At 40.7% G+C, this 24,499-nt stretch overlaps 2 protein-coding genes across 6 annotated transcripts; both read right to left on the bottom strand.

Moving 5' to 3' along the window:
* Positions 1 to 1,562: 1,562 nt before the first annotated feature.
* On the bottom strand, positions 1,563 to 16,736 carry slain2 (SLAIN motif family, member 2). 5 transcript variants are annotated; one of them, XM_083888447.1, is made up of 10 exons: positions 16,043 to 16,736; positions 12,537 to 12,679; positions 8,381 to 8,539; positions 8,107 to 8,280; positions 7,678 to 8,031; positions 7,444 to 7,593; positions 6,437 to 6,523; positions 5,326 to 5,364; positions 4,116 to 4,341; positions 1,563 to 3,140 (listed from the first exon to the last, which is right to left on the bottom strand). In XM_083888447.1, the coding sequence occupies exons 1-10, from the start codon at positions 16,525 to 16,527 to the stop codon at positions 3,080 to 3,082; spliced, it is 1,878 nt and encodes a 625-aa protein (XP_083744573.1). In that variant the 5' UTR covers positions 16,528 to 16,736; the 3' UTR covers positions 1,563 to 3,079. The 5 variants fall into 5 exon arrangements, with proteins under 5 accessions (XP_083744573.1, XP_083744576.1, XP_083744572.1 ...); XM_083888446.1 differs by having other exon boundaries at positions 1,564 to 3,140; positions 8,372 to 8,539; XM_083888450.1 differs by lacking the exon at positions 5,326 to 5,364.
* Positions 16,737 to 17,276: 540 nt separating this feature from the next.
* anapc4 (anaphase promoting complex subunit 4) lies at positions 17,277 to 24,046 on the bottom strand (the record flags this gene model as incomplete). The annotated part of the gene is made up of 28 exons (XM_083888198.1): positions 23,825 to 24,046; positions 23,082 to 23,197; positions 22,898 to 23,003; positions 22,676 to 22,808; positions 22,512 to 22,586; positions 22,400 to 22,426; positions 22,257 to 22,301; positions 22,069 to 22,153; positions 21,868 to 21,975; positions 21,610 to 21,780; positions 21,462 to 21,526; positions 21,316 to 21,358; positions 21,124 to 21,200; positions 20,931 to 21,031; positions 20,794 to 20,845; positions 20,646 to 20,701; positions 20,464 to 20,510; positions 20,320 to 20,376; positions 20,156 to 20,212; positions 19,981 to 20,074; positions 19,785 to 19,882; positions 19,420 to 19,481; positions 19,301 to 19,336; positions 19,113 to 19,214; positions 18,958 to 19,038; positions 18,673 to 18,822; positions 17,713 to 17,836; positions 17,277 to 17,519 (listed from the first exon to the last, which is right to left on the bottom strand). The coding sequence occupies exons 1-28, from the start codon at positions 23,883 to 23,885 to the stop codon at positions 17,277 to 17,279; spliced, it is 2,472 nt and encodes an 823-aa protein (XP_083744324.1). The 5' UTR covers positions 23,886 to 24,046.
* Between the last annotated feature and the right edge of the window lie 453 nt (positions 24,047 to 24,499).

Genomic DNA, 24,499 nt, shown 5'->3' with positions numbered 1-24,499 from the left:
ACATTAATCCAGCTGTAATTCCAGGATTAGGTTCTATGGATGAGTCGATCCAATAACCACTATTGGTAGTAGTCCAATAGTGGATTAGATATCTGAAAAAGAAAATAATCTGTAAACCGTATCAATCGTGTGAATGCTACACATAATTGTGACCGGGATGATGTGAGTGAAGGCTATAAATGTCTGATAAATTTTTGAAACATAATGTTTTCTTTAAATCTGCAGGCATGTCATGAACAGCAATGTAGTTTGAAATGGGTTAAAGACTGACATCAGTATCTGTGATGGCTCCGTATCAGACAGGACAAAGTGATATTGAGCCATGCCGATTAGTTTCCTCTCCATTTTGCCTGTAGGTCAAACCTAACGAGCGGTCTTGATGAAATTTGAAGAACTGTGTGTGTTGTTTTGTGTGCAGACTGTGATCGTGAGAGAGAGAAAAGGTCTTCCTTTGGAAAGAAGAAAATGAACGCATTGACGTCACATGTCTTCAGGACACCGAGGCTGGAGTGTGATGGGACAGCATGCACAGAGTCAGTGACTCAGGCTTTCGTCTGTCTCCTCCCTTTCCCGGAGACACAGGCCGTGTCCCCCATTAACCACTGGGTGACTCCAGGTACGTAATGCAGCAGCTGTTTGTGTACAGAATACATAATGTGTTGGTAGCTACATGTGAGACAGTGAAGCAGCAGAGTGATCCAGGGAGAGAGCTTCCTGTTCTTATCTCAGCTTTCAATGAGCCTGATTTATATATGATATAAAGTATAATAATTCCTGCAGTGTAGACATAAAGACAAATTAGTATACTCGTAAGAACCATTGAGCTTACTTTAACGTCTTCAGACCTGCTATGAACATCAAGAAACAATACTCACAATAAGTCCTGGTGTGAACACATCCAGGGCACATTTGGCACCTGATCATATTTACACAGTGTTGTAAAGAGTATACTTTGAGAACTGCATTATTTGTGATTAAATCAATAATAATAATAATAATAATAATAGTAATAAGAAGAAGATGTGTGTTAATCGGCTCACTCACAGAATTTGCACACACGTACACGCTGCCCTGTTCCTAATATTGGTAGGGACGATCTGGCCTTTTCCAAATATTACCCTTGAAACTCCCAGAAATGGCTGAGAGTGAATATCCCAGGTCCACATGACTAAATGCATCGTCCCCAGGACAAGTTAAACATTGTCTCAGCTCATGAATCTCTGACCTGCTACAGGTTTACAATCAACACACAGTATTTGACACTAATGTGTTTCCTGTAACATAGAATTTACACCATATTAGACTGAACCTTTTTACAGATGAACTTGTGATCACAGATATTAATAGCAGCTTTGAACAGGGCCTTAAGTTGGTTGTTTGTGAATAATAAAATAATTTACCCTCTCTGACTTCTCATGCTTAGAGAAGAGCTGTAAATGGTCAGGGTATTATTTCGTCACACACTAAGTCAGTATAATGTGTTTGTTACTAATACTGTTTTAAAAAAAAAAGACGACAGTCAAACAGGAAACAAATTTTCAGCTTTTATTTGAAATGTGACTTTACACAGGGAAACAGAATATCATGTTTGTGGATATAAAAAAAGTTCATTAACAAAAACTGTCACACAAAAGGTGTGGTTATGTCTTTTTGCAACATTCGTTCTGGCTTCCCACTGAATCTGAGCTTTGACAGAGGCACCTCTCTCTTTAATAAATAGATTCATTTACAGAATGAGTAATTAGTTATAAATATGAAGGCGCATATTAAATTTGTTTAAAGCAATTATAAATGTGGCGATTTTAGTTACAAATAAAAACAAACAAACAAAGCAGGCCGGCAAATCAGTCAAGCAAAGATGCAAAATTGCAAATAATATGGCCAAACCGAGGAATTGGCACATGATAAAAATACAAATCAACAAGTTCAAACTCAAGTGAAACTTTAAATTATAGGCACTATTTTAAGAACAACCACCACAACCAGTCACTGGAAAACTTCCCCAACACTGGCAAACCTTTTGATTTGTTTTCACAAGAGGTAAAAGCCAACATTTATAATGGTACACACCGATAATAAATCTGCTAGGGCACTGAAAATAATAACAACAGCAAAGATTCACTGGTGTCAGTGGCTGCATGAAGATATAAGTCTCTGTTACATCAGATAACTAAATCAAGCGAAGCACTTTGGGGGAAAATAACTCGGTAAACTATGTTAAAAGTCAGACGTCAGATGTCTCACCACACGGGTTTGACTCAAGTTTCTGATTTGACACTGAAAACAATATAAGGCTTTGGAGATTTAGCTTGCAGTTGAGGTTCAAGATGTACATTTTCAAAATTTAAAAAAACAAAATACTGATATGGATGTTTTGGACATATACTTCTTAAAGTATTTGAATAAATAATTTCCTAAACAAAAACTTGTGCATACATTCTGGCTGATTTTACAGGAGGAAAGATTCTTTTAACGTCACACCGACACCGAGGTGCTTTCACTGTATCGCAAGACAACAATTTCTCTAACATTACGAGACATTTTCACTTGCACAGCATCATCATCATCATCATCATCATCATCATCATCATCATCATCATAGAGATCACGCACCAACATCTGTAAAACACAGAGCATAAAGAGAGAGAAATGCGCGGAAACATTTCAACCTGAGGGAGGTGAAAGAAGAACACGGGGTGGAGAGGGAGGGAAATCTGGGCAACGATGATGTTGTGACGTATAACTGCAGTCAAACCAAGGCAGGCGGAGTGTCCTCTGCAGGCGGAGCTGGACTTGGGCCGGTTTCTTTGGCATTTTATGGGTGGTTTGCACGTCATGCCTGACCCCTCCAGTGCCAGAGAAACACAATTAAAAATCCTCTTGGACGCCCTGTGGACAGTGACTGCTACGATTTTTAAAATTTGTTTTAATCGTAAATATTTTTTTTGGTGGGGGGAGGGCACAGTCACTTGCTTTGTCTCTTCATTGTAAAAGTTCTGTAGGTAGATAAAGTGCCATGTTGTAAAGTCTGCCTCCTATGTGTTGATAGTTTGACTGGAGCGCCCTCTGCTGGCCCCTCTCAGTAACAACCTTCTCTCCAGTTGTCACCCCCACTGTATGTCCGAGGAGCAGGGAGAGATCTAAAAACATGGCAGATTAATGTTGGTTAGAGTTCACACAAATATTCACCATTGCATTCAATTAAATTAAAAAGAGAATTTTAAAAGTGAATAACAACAACAGTGAAATAAATAGAAGAATAACAACACATACAGACATATACTACACTGGACAAAAGTCACACCTGTTTCTCCAACTTTGGGTTCGGCCCCTTATCTCAGTGAGGCACAATCTTAACGTTTAAGTATACTAAGTCATTTTGGACAATGCTATGCTTCCAATTTCGATTCTCTACAGAATGAATGGACGTAAACTCCCAAAGAAACACTTCAAAGTCCTATAAATGTATTCAAATATGTCACTACAATCTCTGTTGGTGTGTAATGGTCAGACACCCAATATTTTTGTCCGTAGTGTATGTTCCAGTGTTTCCAGAAACAAGAGGAGAGAATAGTAATATTTCTACTAGCTACATAAACAGAAACAGCTAAAAGTAGCAGGTGTTGTTTTGCATCAAAGGTTCTTTTTCAGTGTTTTCTGCAATCCAGGGTGTTAAAAATACATTTTTGAACACTGAGTAGGCACGACAAAAACTTAACTTCTACTTGGCCTAATTGTACTTATTTTATTATGAGCAGGAGCAGCTGAATGTAGCAGTTACTTTTTTTAAATCAAATAAATAACGAGTTACTCGCATAACTACACATTACAATGTATTCAACCACAGAAAAAGAGACAGAATGAAGAAAGCCTGGGCGAATAAGGAAAGAAAATAAAAGTTATCATAAAGCAAACAGACTCTAAACACAAGAAGAGGAAGGCGACAATGATGAAGATAAACGGCAAATGGCAGAGAAAGAGGGGAGTTGGGATCTAGAAATGTAAACATACAATTCCTCAACATGGCACAAAAAGTAGGAACATTACTGGTCACAAACGTATGACTAACACTTGTTCATTTTGGTCGCTGCTGGTGTGTATGTGTGTGTGTATACCTGCGCACAGGCTGGGCCAACTTGCTGCGAGGCAGAGGGATTCCCCCTCCAGCAGAAGCACTAGGACGAGGCAGGCCACTGCGTGGAGCAGCCAGGGAGCGGGTTGGTGTGGAGGTACCAGAGTTAGAACCAGACCCAGTACCAGGGTTTGGTGTGGCCTTCACGGGCTGCCTCAAGGCCAGCGGGGACGGGCTTGCAGGGGTTCGCAGCTTACTGGGAGAGGGCACTAAAGAAAAGCAGAGCAGGACAACAGTAAGACTGTGAATGACAGTTATCAGTAGGTCAACAATGTGGAAATGATTAAGAGCAGTGTGAGAAGAAGATATGTACACAGTTGGCCGTTTATTAGAAACACCTTGCTATAACTACTACTTAAATATAATTGGTTATAATGCAAAAGTGCTGATTCAATTTATGGGCCTTTTTCACAGCAGCCATTTTGACAAGTTTCAGGAGGAACAGCACAGGTGTCACTGATGACACTTCAAGTAGTCAGGAGGACTTTTGATTATTTACACCTGTGCCTGTCCTCCTGTGTCCTGTCTTCATGGCTGCTGTGAAAGAAGGTCCATTACAGTATTACTCTTATTTGTTATACATTAATTATGTTGTCCATTCCATTTGTGCTAAATAACAGGGTGATGAGACAAATTGAAATTGGAATTTGAAACAATGCAGTCCACAAATCACATTTTATACAAACAAATATGTTGTTGTATGTTTTAAATCAAGCTTGACTTAAAGTTGCGATTTGTCAAAACAATAAGCAATTAAGTTAAGTTGTGTCATCACTCAATGGAGCAGGATTTCTGCACTTGTTTTAGCAAGATGGATCTGTTAACTGCCAACTGAATATGAATATAATGACAATACATACACAATAATCTATTTGAAGCATGGAAACGTGTGTGGGTGTTGACTAAACATGTCCATCACTACACAACTACACATGAAGTCAACCTGTTACAATGGACGTGAACAGACTATTACAGACTGTAACATGTAAGGCCATCTAATAACAGGGCTGCCGATGATGATGTGATACTAGTCTAGACACAATGAGATGACCCACATACACACAGTGAGTGGTTAGACTGGTGAAAACCAGCAGCACGTATGTCATAGCACAGCATCAATACAACCATGGAGTAGGATCACAATCACAATATTTAAAATAAAAGGGGGGGAGAAATCCTCAGTGGATACTCACTGAAATCACCTTCTTCTCCAAAGCAACAGGAGAGTGGGACTAGACAAAGATGAAGACAACAACAGAGACAGGCCTTTATTCAAAGCTGGGACCAGGAACGTGCCAGCGAATGGGCTTTAATGTGCTCTGATGTTACTTTAGCTCTTGATCAATGTGAGCGCCGGTCCAACCTGACTCATGTGGCAAATGCAGTTATTTCATCAGCAACATGAAACCTGAGACTTGAATTGCCTGTTGTGATACTGTGTGTGTCCAGGAACCAGGATAGCACAGCAAAGGAAGGAATCATTGGCATGATGTTAACCACCACTGTAACTTAGCCTTGGGGAAGTTGTGGTGTGTGTGTGTGTATGGTGCCTCTATATGTTATACACTTGTTGGTGTTATGAGTTGTTGTGATTGGTATAGAGGTGTATCTAATTAGTTGGCCACACTGAGCACAGCATTGGAAAATGTCGACTGGTTATTAAAAACATTGTGATAACTCCAGAATGGAAGAAAAAAACAGTAATGTCTGATATATGTATAGTAGAGGAGACAGACGAATGACATGAATTAAAGAATCAAACCATACTCCAGCAAGGAGGAGCAGCAAGGGTTGGGACACTGTATATTCTGTATTAGTTGAACTTGACACCAAAGAAATGCGGCTTGACTTTCTTTTTGTTGACATAGATTGGAAAAGGAATTATATATATATATATATATATATAAAAAAAAACTAATAATAAAAAAATAGATGGTTGATCAATACACCTGAAAAGCATATTCTTTAATTCCTGTTTACCAATCATTACACCCTTTTCCTTGTCAGAGACAAACCAACAACCGCCCTGACACTGCCTCCATCTTTACTTGCAAAGAAAATGACCAAGGTTAAGCCAACACTTCTGTCACCTCAGGCTCAGTCTGAAATAAACATAGCAACCTGTGCATCTTTCAGCTCCACACATATGCAGTTACTATTTTATCAATTTCGACTGACGTGCAGCAGTGGACCAAACTGAGAGGACGCGAGCAGCTGACTTTAAAAGGACATCATAAAGAGTGCATGTGTCTCTGTGTGTGAGATTGGTCTCAGCCTCCAGCTGGTTTAGGATCAGGCTGTTACCTCGCAGGGCAGTTGGGCTTTGGAGGTGCTGTTTGGGTTTCGGGGAGGAGCGAGAGGGGGTGGAGTATCTTGGAAGCTGAGCTGTTGCTGGAAAACAGGGACATTTCAGCATGAAAGTCAGACATCATTCTCAGTTTTACAGCATTGTGGGTAGTAGAAAGGGGCCGGTGCGGCATTGAAAGCCAAAGGAACCAGTGTGAGGCCACTAGAGGACTCTCACATGCACATCTGTGCATGAAGAGACAGAGTCCTTCAGGTGGGGAACCAGTGCCACTGTCGTGCTTAACAGCCAATCCGCCAGTCTCAGCGCACACACAGAGAAACAGAGGCTTGTGCTTCACATGCTTTACAGAGAAGAAAGGTCAGTGAAGTGAGCGGCAGGAAGTGTGATGTCTTACATGCTCAGTACAGCCAAAGCTCATGACAGACCATTAAGTGTAATAATATTTGCTCTAATGCATACAAGGTCTAAAATATCAGCTCATAGGAACTGAGTGTCCAGCAGAGAGCTGCTGGAGACAGGAAAAGGTCAGTCACTGCATGTTTAACCAGCTGATGTCTGCCCTTTGACCCCAGTCCTTTTTTTTCTACAGAAACAGACAGGATTAGCATTTCTGTATCACAGACAACACCAGTACTCTTATCTCCCAGTACAGGGCAAAACAACATGAGTGTCACTGACACTGTGGAACTCCGTGTTACTGTTGCCATGCACTACTTCTGCTTCTTTGAAGTGAAAGTTATGCCATTACAATAGGAGGAAGGATGCAAAAAAAGAAAAAAAGATATTGCAGGTGAACACAATCAGTGAAGAGGAACCCCAAACACCAAAGCAGTGCAGCTTTTTCACTGTAGGTGTAGCAAGAGGGATTTACACCAGCACAATGACTTGCAGCAGAGAACAGAGTGATATAAATAATCAATGTGAGTCAGCAACAGATTTGTTTATAACTTTGGCAGGGTTGTGTGTTTTGTAGAATATGGTATGCGTCTGTCACAGTACTCACTTGCAGACTGGCTCTGGTGTCGAGGAGAGCCACCGTTTGGCACTTGCAGGTTGGACTCACAGCTGCGGCTGTTCTTGACGGGCTCTGGAGCCTGAGCTGCCACTGCTGCCGAGGAGCGTGAGAGGTTGGGAAGACTGCGACGCAGCTTTTCTATAACAGCAGCACAGAAGAGCGTTAGTTTAAAAATGAAACACTTATTCTGTTACTTCATCGACCTCGACTCGTTCTGTTTACCTTCATTCTTCACCACATTGGTTGGCAGGTCGTGCCCGTGGCCCTGCAAAGAGTGGCGAGACTGCTGTAAGCGGCTGATGATGGGCTGTGGCGAGCCGCGGCCGTGACTGTATTCGATAGAGCGGGCGGGGGAGCGAGAGCGGGGCGAATTCCTGGGGGAGGCGCGGGGAGAGTGCCGGGGGGAGGGGCTAAAGCGGTTGGAGGGCAGGTGAAAGGCCGGGTGCACCGCTTCCTCGTCATCTTCCAGACTGTGTGCGTCTAGCTCCTGGTCGCTGAAGGTGCTGCGTCGTAAAGAATGACAGGAAGAACCCGAACTCCGTCTGGACGCTGTTGCAGCGTAGTCCTGCCTCAAACCTGATGACAAACAGTTGTCAGTCTCATCTCAGAAAACTGGCAATACGACTTAAAATCAGTGCAACAGATACATACTCTCTTCCTGCATTCGTGCTAATATTTGTACATCGGTGACATCGTTGAGTTTGTAGGTGTTTGAAGAGCCCACGGAGTCCTCGTCCATTTCTGATGTGCTCAGCTCACTGTCCACAGACGACTGTGGACTTATCGCTGGAGGATTCCTCTCAGGGGTTGTGTTTCGTTGTTGTACTGCGAGGAAGATGTTTTGCTCACATTTAATTGACACACATTTAACAGCACTTCCTGTACTTGTATATGAACTATTAAGTTAGCCCCATACCTGCATTACCGGGCATTAGTTGCTGTCTGACAATGGGCACTCTGCTGGGGGTTGAGGAGGGGGAGTTGAAGCCACTGTTGTAAGGGCTGTTGGCTGCGTTTGAGCTGTACATGCTTCCATAACCCTGCTGGTTGTAGGGGCTCCCATAGAGGTTTCTGTGCTTGTTGGCTGTAGATTGACAGAGAGAAAAAATGTCAGTATAAGCGGAGTGTGTCAAACCTCTGTTCTCACTGCTGAAATAGGACTTTTAACAATTAGAAAAAGAAATAATGTGTTGACCAGTATTGTGGTGGTAGTGGATACAAATAAATTATTTATGAATGCTGATTGGTGAAAAAAAACAAGAATAAAACCACCTGTTCAGACCTTTACTTAACACATGTAATTGGACCATTCACAATCAATGTTAACACCAGCTCTGTATAGGGCCAAATACTTTGTTTGCCATCCCATTGGTTGACTACAACACCATCTGTGTGAGCTGAGAGCCAACACCTCAATGAAAAGTCTGCAGTGTGTTAGCAGTCTGCTGGAGTTTCTACAACCATATGCAGAATGTGGCCTTAACAGAGTTCCTACACCATTAGCAGGGAGGGACCTCCAACAATACACTCCATTCATTCTGTGCGCACAGTCAATGAACGCACAATGCTATTCTCTGTGAAACCAAGTGAAGTGCAGTCAGAGAGGCTCCAGTCTATGAAGTCCATGGTCTCTGTCATTAGATCAGAACATCGAGAGGCTGATGGTTACTGGTTAGTGGTTGGTTGGGGTTTGGGATGGTTTGTTTATCTCTGTGCACTTGTTTATACATCCGTCCCGTTTAGCTCCTCTCTGACTGGATGTGTTGACACAGCTGAGTGTTGACTGGAAATGAGCCTTTTAACATCAGCGTCCTCCTCTTTCCTTATTGCTCCTTTCACTGCCTGCCTCTCTTGGTGCTCTGGTCTGCACCCTGTCCTGCATTATTCAGGAAATAAGACTATGTCAACCATCCATAAATATGTGTCAGCTACTGAGGACATGACGACAACACTGTGCAACACTTTGAAAACATGTGCTGCCCATTGTTGAGTTACAAAAAGAGACAGGACAACAGACTTGAATATCAAAATCTTGAATTTCAAAAATGTTTCTGAGTGCGTCATCTCTGTGTGTGTCTGAATGTGTTTCTACAATAAAGCAGGGATACTGCACTATTTATGATCTGGAAAATCTTCATCTTATTGTTATATATACTATACTAACTGGCCTGTGAGTGGATCTGCAGCCCCGTCCAACTAATGAGTCCAACTAAACAGCTGAGCGATGTTCAGCTGACAGTGCAGATTCTCACTAATCCTACCAGCACAATGTCAGTGGAAAGAGACAAAAAAATCTGCTGCAGAGGGAATAATCAAAATAGATCATGTCCTAAAACTAAAAGAGGGGTCAAAAGAAGAGAATGATTGTGTCTTTCTGTTCATTGTGACTGATGTAATTTGCTATTGCATGACATGACTGTGTCAGAGAACTATCTGTCTTTGCTTTGCAGCCAGAGGAAACTTCAGGGCAGTTAAGTGAGGCGGTACATAACATCCTGATCGAAAATGAAAGCCTGTAGGGTTTAAATGTTCAAGAGGAAACTGAGGACAAAACTTGGCATTATGGTCTCCTTCATAATAACAGAAAGAATGGCTTAAAAAGCTGCAGAGAGCTTGAAGCAAATTGTCGGGAGAAGTCCAAGTGGGTTTATATAAAGAACTGTACCACAAAGAAGAAGGGACAATGCTAGCAGAAACATGTGTGAAGGAGTTAACCTAACTTACACAGAGTGTGCAGTCTGTGAGCTTAAGGAAAAGTCAAGCCTCTTTATGAGCAGAAACAGGGAAGGTCATATTTATGACACTGAATCAACAGAGCAGCACTCTGTAAAAAGTGTTCAGACTGCTTATCAAGATTGTCTGAAATGAATTAACTAGTACAGTCAACTACATTATCTCACAGTCACCTCCCTCAATTGTCAGTTATATAATACAGACACGTCATCTGGGGTTAAGATTGTGCAAGGGTGTGTGCATAGAGGAAAAAACGGCTTAGTTGGACAATACAGAAACCTTAAAGTCATGTTGAATGTGTGTATGTCTTGTAGGTGTGTGCTCTCTCTGCTCATGGTGGCACAGACATAATGTTTTACACAGACAACATCTCTTGTTCTTCTTCACAGATGCCACACAGTCTTCACTTTTGCTCCAGGCTTCCACAAGTTTTTTTTGCATCTTTGACACAAACTCAACGGACGCCATGGCAACAGGATTTCCATGCTCTTGAGAGAGACTGCATGTGAGGCACGGTAGCTGGAGGCCAGGAGGGCGTGTCTGTGGTGAGTCTGCTGTTCACTGAGTCACAAATTCCCTCACAGTGTAGAGAGTTAAAGGTGTCTGTGTGCTGGCATTTTGTAATATATAAAAGCTTTAAGCACATGGACAGTGAATCTTTTCCACTGAGGTTATTTAGTTTATCTCTTTTTGTAACCATCTATGGAATTGATGACAGCATTAGGGCCAACTGAGTAGAGGAGTGAGGGGAGTAGGTGATATCAGACATAATTTCAGGCCCACAGAGGGTGACGTTATCCAGTCATGATGTCACCACTGATGAGCTTGCTTTCTTCAATCCCAGTGGAGTGGCTTGTTCTGCTTGTTCTTTGTAGTGTGGGGCAACCACTAGATACACGGGATGTTTTGTTTACCAAGCATCGCCTTAATGCTTTGTTCACCAGTGGTCATACAATACAGTGCATGCAGATCATTATGAAGAGGAGAGAGTCTCAAAAAAATGAGGCTCAATTTTCAACATGTGATTTGAATTAGATTTACTGTCCAAAACCTGATCTGATTTTCTACCATTGATATGTTGATGAGGGAAAATCAGATTTGTGAAACACAAGGAAAAGAAGCTGCAATATGTTTTCTAAGATCCATAAACAGGCCACAACCCCCCCCCCCCCCAAGTAAGCAACCTTTTGCCTATTTCTCAACATGATCTAACTGTCACATGGACATACCACTGTCAAAATGGAAACGACCCTTCTCAGTTAAGCTGCAAGGATTTGAAGCCTGTCCACCTCAAAGAGGAAGGGACCACCTACTGTATGATTATGAAGGGTCAAAAGCCAAAGATTATCTAGTATAGACAATTAAATGGGCAGATCTTTCACCATAGCAGTAGTTGCATACTTGACGAGAATCAGTTTACAATTTTTGGTACCAATATGTCAGGAAAAATTTGGTCCATCATAGTAAAAGAGTAAAGAGTAAAAACCTGGCGACCTGTAAATATAACTAAACAAGTATTGTACCTTTCTTAAGCAGCTGGGTGCAACCATATGCCATAAAACATTAAATGTTTTGCAGTACAAAGTATGTATTATACTTAACGGATCTTTAATAGATTATAACCTGTATATCTTTGCCTTTTCATGTCTTACAGTCTCCTCAGAGTACACACACACACGTATTCTCACTTCAACAACCTGAACCCTGGAGCTTTTAGTGAGTCTTTTTTATTTACATCACCTGATCTGTGTCTGTGTCTGCCAACCAGTTATGAAACTACTGCCTCTACCCTTCAGCAACTGTAAACAGATAAAATTAATTTGTCTAGCTCAGCTTCCTTTAAAAAACTAAACAAAAAAACAAAGAGAAATCTATATTGTGAGTGTTTGACAACAATCAGTGTAATAAATTAGTATGTTTTTGCTTAGTGACAAGAGCATGTATGTATGACCCCCTCTTATCTAGTCAAAAAGATTTATAATGCATTTAGATGTTCTATCCATTTAAAATCAATGATTTTACATTGGATTTGTTACGACAAAGACTGACTTATGACTGACCCTTCAAACAAAGAGTGACACAAATCTGATTAGGCAATAGACATGGTGAATTGCTATTGTTTTTAGTGCATCCATATGTAGTTTGTTGCACGTGTAACTTTTTTTTAAACTATGGTGCCACCATTAGATTAGTTATTTTAGTAATGCTATAATGACCATTCAGTATAATTATGTCACTACGCTAACTACGGTGTTAGTGATGTGCTGTGATCTACCCTTGCATTGGGAAAATAGCACAACTCAAACAGATTAGTGTATCAGTGTTGTTACTGTGACGGCATTGTGTACCTGACATGGTGAGGTCCAGTCTGTGGATGAGGGAGCGCTTGGCAGATTCCATCTCAGGACTGAGGTTGTCAAGTGCTTGGCGGCACCACGCGATTGGACTCAAGGCTTTTTGCAGGGGACTGTCCAGCTTCGTCTCGTAGAGCCTGGAAAAACACGGCGATGGTATATAAAACACACAGTTCATTGAGTGCCACTACATATTTCCATAGACACATACATGGCAACACTTCCATTCATACTACAATGAGGGTCTCTGTGACTTGCAGATATAATTTTTGAAACCAGTGGTCTCTGTCTCTGGGATTACCATAAGCAATGAGGACATAGCCACTTTTAGCACCTGTTCCAGCAGACTGTTAAAATGAACAACTGTCACAAGCACTAATCTTGTCAGGGTGGAAAATAAGTCTCTGGGTTCAGGACTTGTCAACTTCACCGATTGAAACTATCAAAACCTCTTAATACATCAAGGGAAATAATAAAGCTTCAAATGAGAAGAGAAGAGTTTCCACTCAGAGGAGGAATCTTAGTCAGCAGCTGTCAGCCCTGTTGCAGCCTCTGAGAAAGGCTTTCATGATGAAAGCTGAAGCATTATTACACTAAAAAGCAGACAAATACAGAGGCAAAATAAGCCTGGAAACTGGGGTCACACATTAACTTTGTAGTCATACACATAACATAGAGCATGTAGTCCAGCCCTGATCTAACAGGTCTTATTTGAACACTAAAGCTGTGCATGGTCCATCAGGGATTTGGGGCCAGTGTATTCCTGCAGCACTGCACAACGTCATCATAATGCTGTTTTAAACACATTTAATTTTTCTGAAATTATTGCAGTGTCTTTGCAAAAAAATATTTTTTGCAGTTCACCTGAACCCCAATAATCTGACTGTTGACCTTGTTTTGAATGAGAGCTTATTCAGATTAATTTATGATATTTACATAAATTGCTGATAGCATCTGTAACATATAAATATGAGGAACAACTCCAACAGGACATTTATCTGATTAACATATTTACATGTCTACATAATGTTATTTAAATCAGATTACTCCATATATTACTCTAATTATTGCTTATCTGAGGTTGGACTAATTTAGGTTTAGATGATCAGAAAATGCTATTTACACGGCAATGACTTCGCCAATCTATTGTCTTAATCAGGTTAAGAGTAGAAAATGTCAAGTCCACATTCAGGAGAAGTTGAGCTTGATAGGTATCCATGGAAATGGCAGGCAGCATTTAAAAACCAGCCTGAGGCTTATTTGGAGGATTACAGGAGTCTATGACAGGAGGTGGTGAGAGCTGGGCACTACTGAGTAATCTCAGATATCAATCTGATCCAGAGGGCAGACGAACAGCCAGAGCACAATGATCAATGTCTGAGAGTAGTGAGGAGGCAGAGGTGCAGTAGCTATCGTTCACACACTATAATAGGAGTTTTCAAAATATACATAGTTATTGGCAGCATCTATGTGCCCACTCTTATTCCATACATGTCACATTCCTGTGGGCTAGTGTCAGTGTTACTGATCGGATTTGTAATGACAACCCAACATTGTTAGGTATGTGTACTACTATTATCTTTTTTTAAGACCAATTAGTCAACCAGACATACCATTGTCAGATCCTGTCTGCTGGCTCTCAGCCAAACATGATCTACTTAATAGTTAGGTTAGGGTGAGCCAACTGTCAATAATTTGTTTTAAAATGCTAGTCATTGCAGTGCCATTATCATAGAAGATAGATACTCATCAAGAAAACCCTTTCTGACAAGATGGGTAATAAGAAGTATCAGTAACCCATCATTACACTCATGATTAGTCAATAACTGCCTTATTAGTCCTATCTTATCAGACCTATAAGCCCATCTCTCTTTGCCAGGATCTTGAGGATGAGATGAGGGGGGAGATTTAAACATATCCAATTATAATCTTGAGTTTCAAAGATTCAATTATTTTCAGATCACTTTTCTAAAAAAAAGAAAAAAGATCACTACCTATTACAATACATTGGAGTGATGAAAGAATAAGAAGAGTAGAGATGGACATAGGTTTATTTGGATGTTATTACGATGTCGCCTACATGAGTATCTTTGTAGCCAAGACACTGCACATGACTATTTAATGATATAAATATCCATGGTCTATAATCCCTGTAAACACAATGGTCATTTTGGGGACTGATGGACATCAGTTTTTCTTTCCTACCCAGTGAGCTCACACTCCTAATTCTCATCTCTGTGCCTTTCTCACTTGGTGCTGCAGAGAGTACTTGGTAGCTTGTGTGCCAACTGTCGTGCTGACAGGGAATTTAGAGGAGGAATATAACCATGGCTACCTCTCCCACATGATTGTTGAGCAGGAAAACAACATTCACTTTTACTGTGTGCACACACTCCTCTCCTGCAATCTGCCACAGCATGTGACCAAAGTTGTCCAAATTAACAGATGATTGGGGGGTCCTGACAGAGGCACGCAGGTCATTGTGTTGTTGGTAACACTTTCTGTGAATCCCATGTCTTTAATGAATTATGACCATACTAATGCGGTACGATGCAGCTAACATCACTCACAAGCACGTATACGCACTATGACGCCTATGTCGTTATGAACACACTTTAGTAATGTAAAATATCAGTCACGATAATGTATTTCATAATGACTAGGGTCTGCTGTCAATAACATGCAGTTATTACTTATTTATATAAATGTACACATTTCTCTTGTACTGCTTTGTCACTGAAACTTTTTTGACAAAGTAAAATCTTGATTACTTGTTTTCATGTACTTATTTTTTAATTATAGATTCAAAATGCATATAGGATAGGACTGAGCTTTATTCAATAAATATTTATTTAAGACTGCAATGCTAACGTTTGGAAAAGTGCGATGATGTCGTTCTGCCTCTTTTAAGTGAACAGTAACTATTTAACATTATGTGTTTGCTGACAGGCTTTCTCAGCATTCAATGTAGCAGACATTTATTTAAAAGTTACGTACTACAGGTTTAAGTTAAATAATTTGGACTATATCATTTTTGATCATTATGTGGGTAAGAAATCAGACAAACTTGACATCAATTTCTACAAATCACCAAAGAAAACCTACATGTCAGCCTCTAAAAAAAACTGGCTGTGTCATTAATCACTCATTGAGTACTCAAAGCTATGCTTATATAGACGACTATAGATGCGTTATAAGCATATTCATGAAGTGTTCCATGCATGATAGACATGGGTTTGATAGAAAGTGTCACCTCATGGTCTACTGAGGTCAAACACTGGTAGATGAACATGGCATCGCCCACATAACTTGGCAAACAACCTCCTTCAGTCATTGATCCACAATGAGGCTCCTTCAGTGGACATGACTTCACATTTGAGCTACTCTACAAAATGAGAGTGTTTTTACCAGGCGTACAGCAGCTGTGCCCGAGCAATTAAAACTGTCAGCCCGGACTGAAGACAGAGACAAGACGTAGACCTCCCAGTCCCAAGACTCACCAGCTGTCCTCGTCTTCATTGAGACAATCCATTTCCTCCAGATCTAAGATTTCCACTTCATCTAGGATTGACGTCTCGCCTTCATCCCTAAAACTGTCGTCCGAAACATCCGAGTAGAGTGAGTTCATGCTCGTGGCAGCAGCCGATGCCCCCTCACATCCATAAGATCTCCTAAAACTGGTTCCGTCGTAAGACCGTCTGGGACTCGAACAGCGGTTGTTCTCCAGCAGACCACCGTAGCCTGCCGTTCCGACGAACCCCACCCCAGGGAAGCCGGCCAGACCGGCTGCCATCCCAGTTGACAGGGACGACGAGTCGTAGCCGGCGCTGAGCGGTCTGTGGTTCGCGGACATCGATCCGGAGGAAGCGGACAACATCGTGGGTCGACTCCGAAGCTGTTCGTTCTGCTGCTCGAGCTTTTTCACCAAGTCTTGGAGCTTCCGCACCTCCAGGTCCGCGTTGATATTCGAGTTGATATCCTCCATAGTGGCTCCCCACTCAGCCCCACGAAAATATGTAGTAGTCGGTTATATTTTTAGACGCTCCTCCGCTGACGCCCTGTTTGTGTTCTCTTCACTGTTACCTACGTATTTAAAGAAGACACTTCGGTGTTCCGCCGGCTTGTGAACCCCAACACCGTCATCTTCTCCGGTTGTTCGTACTCACGGGTACAGTCGAAGCCATTTTCATAACACTCGTCACCGACCGTGAAAGACCAACAGGCGGCGGTGAGCGCACACGCTCTTGCGTTTAATCGCGGGAGCGAGCACGTAACCAACACCTATTCACGCATGCACAGCGTAAAAAAAAAACCCAGATCCATTCACTTCAATGAGACCCTTTCTCACCATAGACTCATCACAATGGCTTACTATGTTGAAATAATGAATTTCCAACATTATATAGTGACACAAATGTATCTCAAAATGGTGACTTGGCAAACTGAAATCTTTCAACATGACTTTCTAAACCAGAATGAGTTGCTTGTGCAAAATAATAATGAGGTAGCACATCAAAATAATGACAATCTAAAAATGACGTGAAGTGAAATGATCACTTTCCTATCTTGAAAAGTAGTCAATATTTAAACAAATGAAACATTTAAATATAAATGTGTAAGAAACAAAGCTGAATATAAACAATCCAAACAAAAATAAGCACAGACCTGTTTATTTACATATTAAAACATTTATTCAGAATGAAAAAATGTAAATGATGGAACCTTGTCTCAGTCTTAAGTGAGTTCCAGAGCTTCTTCAGACTCCAGACAATCTTCAGTCTTTTGAAACCCATCTCCAGCTCCATTCCCTGCAGCTGCTCCTCCAGTCTCAATATTCTCCTCTACCTGCCCTTCACTGGTCATGGTAGTATCCCCCACATCCTGGTCAGCAGTGGTGTTCTGTGAGTCAGCCACCTCCTCTTCCTCATCTTCCACATCCATTTCAAAAACACGTATGTGCCTCAGGTTGGCACTTAGCTGAAAAAGAAAAAGAAAACATGTATACCCCTAGATTCACCCACTAGTATGCCTCCACTGGCAGAGTAGATTGACAGTCATCACACCCATCACTTATACAAAGTTATACTACAGTTAAATCATGTATAATTCTGCAAAAAAATCAACATGCACTTAAAATTCTTTGGAAGGTGCTACACATGATTTGACCTACCACACAGGCTACTTTGCGGATTCCATTGACAGAAACAAACTGAGCCTTCATGCCCTCCAGTTCCCGCCACTGATTCCCCAGCACCAGGCCTTGGCACGGGATGGCATTGCTCTGCTGGTCCAACCTGACAATTTAGGTAACATGCACAGCACAGTTTAGCCCTTAACTTAATTACAAATTAATGTCTAAGGGCACTTTCACACCAACAGCAGTTGGTGCGCACCAAACGAACCAAAAACTCTAGTTCGTTTCGTTTTCGTTGGTGTGAAAGCATCAATCGCACTCGGGTCCGCACCAAATCAAGCGGACCGAGACCGCCAAAAAGAGGTGGTCTCGGTCCGCTTGACTCTGCACCAAATGTCAGACTCTGGTGCGGCCCCTCTGGTGAGAACGCGAACTTGGGTCTCCTCTGCCTGAAATGACGCGATATACGTCTTCGCCGACTCCAGTGCATCAGCAGATTGTTCTCCAGACGCAGCCGCGACTCATTCTCAAATTGGATATTTTGCCAAAAATGGCCAATACAGAGAATGTAATAAACGAAGATCAGAGCAAGGAGCAATGTGCCAACGTGTTGCTCCATAGTGAGTCAAAATTGGTGCTTTTCTACCGGAAGATATATACACATTGATGAAACGTCAATCGGGCCAATTTTGGTTCGTTTGCTGGTGTGAAAGCGGACCACACTGGAGTCATATGTTACATAATAACAATTGTATTGCCTGGTGCGGATCAAATAATCAAACTAGTGGTGTGAAAGCGCCCTAAGCCTAACCCTTTACTAAACACAACTCAGGACTCGCATCTTAATCTTTACTATAAGCACAGCCTCAGAAATTAGGTTCTGCCTCATTTGGACAGGGCTTTTGCTATATCGAGGACTACTGGTCCATAAAAATTCAGTATTTAAGCCAGAAAAGGTCAGAAAAATAGAACAGAAATGAGCACAAACACACAAACCTTAGGTTAGGCTCCCAGTTGAACTCAGTCTCACAGCTCAGGGTGGAAGCAAGAGGGAGTTGAGCCAGGACAGATCTACTGCTGTTTTCTTCTACTCCTTGCAAGACCACAGTTAGCATTTCATCGTCATAGAAACGAGCATCAAGGCAGCTGTAAGCATAATGAGATCTAAAAAAAGGAAAAATAAAGTACACTGTAATTTAGGAACATCTTTACCAGTGAAGGAATTTGTTTGCATTTATGTCTGTTTTGCAATTTCAGTGACATGTCATCACAGAAACTCACTGGGCTGTGGCGTTCTCATCATCATCTGCACTGTCAAGATGGTGACTGAGGTCAACTGACATGACACTACTGGGAATGTGTCTGCACAGACAAAACAAATGTGAGAAAATACACATATACAATGTACATATGCATACAACATCTCAGAAATGCACCTGGTAGGGTCTGTTCCTCTTCGTAACAGATAGAGCTTGCTGGGGGAGACATGTGGCATGCTGAACACAACATAATGCATTTTGGCCTTCTTGTCATTCCACCTGTAAAACGACCAAGAAAGTATTAATACAAGCAGCTAATTTGTTGTTTTAGATTATTGTCAAACTACAAAATATTTGTTACTTACAAAGATGGAAGTTCAAAAAGTCGCAGAGTGTTTGAGCTGGAAAGACAACAGAGTTGAATAATTAAATACAATTTTACATGAATTGGGTCATATTTGAAATAACAGACATTGGAGCGCACCTCTCTGGAACTGTGTACAGGGACAATGATACAGCCTGCTTTACAGACTTCCCAATTACTTCCTACAGAAAAACAAAGTGAATAAGAAAATGTAAGCAGAATAATTCCAATTTTACATTTCAACATACAAACAAAATTTACATTGTTATAAATGGAAGGGTTAAAATTAACGATGACAGATTTTTTACAACCCTATCTATCAAAATGATGGGACTGACAAAAAGTCTAGCAACCACTGGTTTTATGATTTTCAAAGCCTGGTCATTGTTGCGCTGACATTTTGAACTACACACTTAATTATGACACTTAGAAAATAAGTGATTCAAATGTGTAAAAGAGCAAACTGTGAATCATTGAGAACTCACTGCAGGTTTCTGGAGACACTGCTCAATCACATTCTCCATCATCCTCTTGACAAAGTGCAAAGACTTTTGAGGATATGAAGGAAACAGCAGAGGGCTCTCTATAAAAAAAAAAAAAAGAAAGTAAAAACAAAGAAAAAACTAAAAGTTGCCTTATCAATTTTCTTCACACAGTTCTTCAGTAACGCTCATGGCTCACCCTTGAGGTGTGTACTCTCCTGCAAAAACTTCAGCCATTGGTTTCCCTTGTTGTTGGGCGGGGACACAAGGTCCTCATCCTCGTCCTTCAAGTACTGTAGATGTCCACATGAAAGACAAACCAGAATGAAAAAAAAAACAGAAACACTCACACAATGAAACACAAAGCCACTAACCTGACCAACTCGTTCCACATTGAAGTACTTCCCTTTGCGATCAAATAGTTCTTCATTCTGTTCAATCAAGAGCACAAATTAACTCAGTGTGTGGAAATGTACCTGTACATTGAATTGAAGATGTATTTAACTGTTTGATTACAAGGCTATTATGCTGCTCTTACCTCACTGAAATGTTCAGATAAGAAATCGGCAACAAAAGCGATGTCCTTCTGAGTCATCTGAGGGATGAGTCCACATGGTTAAAATGCATTTCAACATACAAATAAATGGTATAAAAACATCCCTCAGAAATATTAATCATTCACCTTGTTGAGTTCTGGTGGTACATGCTCCTCACACATCCTTAGCATGGCTATCGAGAAAGAAACCATAAAACAATTTCGGCATAAAGACAATATTTACCACTTTGCAGAGATGTATGCTCTTTAAGCATCAATAAGTCATACCCCTGAACTTTAATTTAATTTGACAAACATTTCATGCTTACCTACATACAGCCACCGAAAAAAGGCTTTGAAGTTTTTCATACTCTTGTCAATCACCCTAATTGACAAAATTAGTGATTACACAGAGAGCAGTAAAATAACATGGCAACACATCAAGATACAAACAGATTCAGAAATCATTTAACTCACTGCAGAAGTTCATTAGCTTTCAGAGAAAAGGAGCCCACTGCTGTGATAGCACCTGCAAATGCAGAACACACATGTGGCTCGCTCTTCACGATTGAACGCTGGATTTTTGTCAATCATGTATGTTAGGGAAACGATACCTTCTATTGCTGCTGAATCCAGACCGAGTGGCTCAAACTTTTGCTTCCACAGGGACATGCCTTTAACCTCACTGAGGTGATACAGCAGAGCTTCAGACCCACTGCAGTGAACAGAAAGGGAGAGAGATCATTTACATGAGATACCATCAGGCAGCAGTCTAGTCCTTGGGAGAGATGAAGTGCTAGAAAATACCTCTGCAGGTGGCTGATCACTAGCTTCTGGATGCTTGAGTAAGATGACTCGATGGACTGGCCTAGCTTCTTCAGGCCCTGTGGTAGAAATGTAAAAATTAGACAAATGAGGAGATTCGGATACTAAAGCACAACAAATGTATATCTGAACTTCATATATACTCAAATAAGAGTTGAAATAGAATAATTTCACCTTGACAGTCAGTTGATTCATGAGAAGAGCTTGTAATTCTGGGCTGCATTGAAGCAGAAACCAAATGGAAAAGCAAATTACAACATTTTCACAGAAAAAGCAATTCAGCTAACGTACAATGTGCAATGAAATTGATCTTTTTCTACCTTGACTGTCCCCAAAGCAAAAGCTCCAGAAACTCATCTTGAACCTGTGTGCTTGTGTTCTTCTCCTTAAAAATTGGATTACAAAAAAAAAAACATTTGTTGATGCTCTCTTTTATTAACCAGTTTGAACAACCTGCGATATACTGACCTGAACAAACTTAGTGAGCCGGAGATCCATCTGCATGAGGATATCCTCCCAGGCTTCACACATACATGTGAGGGAGAGGTGCAGGTACTGAAGCAGTGTTGAGATGTGGGTGAACTTGCGAGCCATTCTGGTGACTTCAGGCAGACAGTCAGACAACAATCCCGTGTCCAGCTACAAGACAAAGATATGCCTTAAAATTAATTTAAAGTGCAGATTTACAAAGCATAGATGAGGGGAAACACAATCCCTGAATCTCACCTGAAAGTAGCAGATCTCTGGGATGTTTTCTGCAGACCTGACTTCCGTGATGACGGAGAGAGACTTAAGATCACTGGACAGACTCAGGCTGCGACACATTCCTGATACCTGTATAAAAAATAATAAAAGTTGTCATCATTTATCAATCTACATGTATTAAGTCCTCCAAAATATACATAAAAACAATTTTAACAGCCTTACTCCTGTCAAAGTTGCAATCTTGTACATTCCATAGGCATAAAGCTCCACAAATCCATCATCTCCCCCAAGGACAAGAATATTCAGTCTGCAAAGAAATCAAATGGAGTGAATATGAAATTATTTCTAATTTAACTTAAAAAAAAAATCTAAATGATTCAACATAATAAAATAAATATTGTGCTTATTACCTGACTTCTCCCAGTAAATTCATGATTTCATCAGACTTTTCCTCACTGTAAGACATAAATACATACTTGTTTGTTGGCTGTTATCAGAAACTCAAAACATAAATTGCCTAAGTAATGTCTTATTCATTAAAAGTATGGCCCACCTGAAGATCTTTGATGTTGTGCTATAGCTATGATAAATCAAAAATTGAAAAATATTAGTGATTCAACTCAGAAGCTGCCTTCTTAAACATGTCTACTTAGTTTTACCATTACCTCTTGGGGAGTGGTGGTAATTTGGGAAGAAAAAGTTTTGATTCATCTTCTGAATTGTAAAAGGAGGTGAGGACACTGAAACACAACAAGACACCAATAATTCATGCCATTCTTGAAAATTAAACATCCTCTGTGCCACTGATTGATCTGAGACTCATGCATACCTGCACTCCTCCATCACCTCCATCCAGTGCATGCAGGTGACGGGGTTCTGCACTGGAAACACGTGGAGGATTTCTGCCTTTTCAACACCACACAGGACCACCTGCTTGGTATCTCCAAGGCTGAAGGCCAATACTGGAGATTGTTGAGAAGATAAAAAAGTATAGCAACCTCACTATCCCATCAATCCACAAAAGCGGGGAAAGTGTGTAGTCATCCCTTACTTTTTCCATCAGGTCTCCAGGCAAGTGCTGTGATCTCTGTCCCTGTATGCTCACTGGGTGGTAAACTCCAAACACGCTGGAAACTGGCCAAACGATGTAGTAGCAACTACGGATAAAAGGAAGCCTTAACGTTACATAACCGTAACAGGAAACAAAACGTGTTTACACAAACTTTTTGGTTTACCTCTCCAGTTGTATTGGCCAGAGCAATCAGATCCCGCCGGGGAGACCATGCCATACAGAGCACAGGGTTAGGAAGCTGCTTCTCCCCCACTTGCCGAAAGGCAGGCATGTTGTTAGCTGGAACAAAAAAACTACATTAATAATAGTTCTTAGCTCTTTGGGCAAATACATATTAATAAAACGTTTCTATAAATAACGTTTCCTCTGTATCTCTGTTTTTGGTGCATGAGGAAGACTGTTGTGCATTTGCTGATATATGTAATTGCCAAGTGCAAGCCAAACAAATAAACAAAATGAAATCAAAACTTGAATAATGTACAAAAACATATGCATGCGAATAGACGTAATAATCTGTTAAATATCTAAATGCACAGAAGTGACAGTGTAGTTAGTATATTGTTGCTTTATTTTCACTTCTGACGTGGTGTATACAAGATACATAATGTTATTATAACAACGATACAGGATGTATAAATAGATAAGGGACCGTAATAATCATTTTAGACGAAGATCATAATACTTAATACATACAAATGCTGATATGTGTGAACATCGAGTCATTTTAGTGAGTGTGATCATTCGACAATGGTTATTTACGAATGATATGGATTTATTGTCACCACGAAATAAGGAAATAAATATATAGTGTAGCACACGTGTGTGGATATTATCCACGACCTTGGTAAACACAGTGCCATAAAAGCCAACGTGTAGTGTTTATCAAGACACTTTTTAATCACTTACCGTTCAGAGCTGACGGAGGTGAAGCCTCTGAACGAACGTTAGCAGGTCTGTTAGCAAGCATAAGATGCTAATGTTGGGAACATTCACGGTGCTGGACGTCACGAGCAGCGAAATAACAACTGCATCATACGGGCGTGAAATATGAACGTGTCAAATCCACTCTGTTGTGTCCTGAATCACGATTAACTCAAGTTTTCTTCATGACGTTTTCACAATTCCGCGGACAGCGCCATATTTCCCCGTCGACCAATCACCGGTGGGGGGCAACGGAAGTCGGGATTAGACAAATGTATTCAGGCGAAAAACGCAATTGGTAAATAAAATTGTTCAACTGTGTTCAGTTCATCCAAGTATGGACATTTATATATTTATATCTTTAAAATATTCCCTGCTGTACAGTACAGACCAAGTCCCTGTGAATTAAGTTAGTTAGTTAATTTCTGTCACAGGTATGCACAATAAATGCACATATATTGTGTATACCTGTATATATTGTGTATACCTGTGACCAAATTAAACTAACTACACATATTAAACACACATTCTTATAGGCAGGAGCTCAACCTTATTTTGCCTACACTAAAACTTTGTTACCTGTCAGCATGTAATTTATTTTTGAAAAAAACAAAAAAACACACACCTTATAATCAGAACAAGAAAAATACATTTATCTCT

Source organism: Microchirus variegatus (genome assembly GCF_963457635.1).
Source record: "Microchirus variegatus genome assembly, chromosome: 4".
NCBI lineage: Eukaryota > Metazoa > Chordata > Actinopteri > Pleuronectiformes > Soleidae > Microchirus > Microchirus variegatus.
Note: the sequence above shows the minus strand (reverse complement) of the source record. Positions and strands in the feature narration are given on the sequence as shown.

Bases quoted from the DNA above. Each gene is read 5' to 3' on its own strand.
- slain2 (XM_083888446.1), bottom strand. From the start codon at position 16,527: ATGGAGGATATCAACTCGAATATCAACGCGGACCTGGAGGTGCGGAAG. The intron at 8,540-12,536 runs GTACACAATGCC...GTCAATCTACAG, and splicing joins ACTGGACCTCACCATGTCAG to CCAACAAGCACAGAAACCTC. The intron at 6,524-7,443 runs GTGAGTACTGTG...CCTGTTTTCCAG, and splicing joins ACACCAGAGCCAGTCTGCAA to CAACAGCTCAGCTTCCAAGA.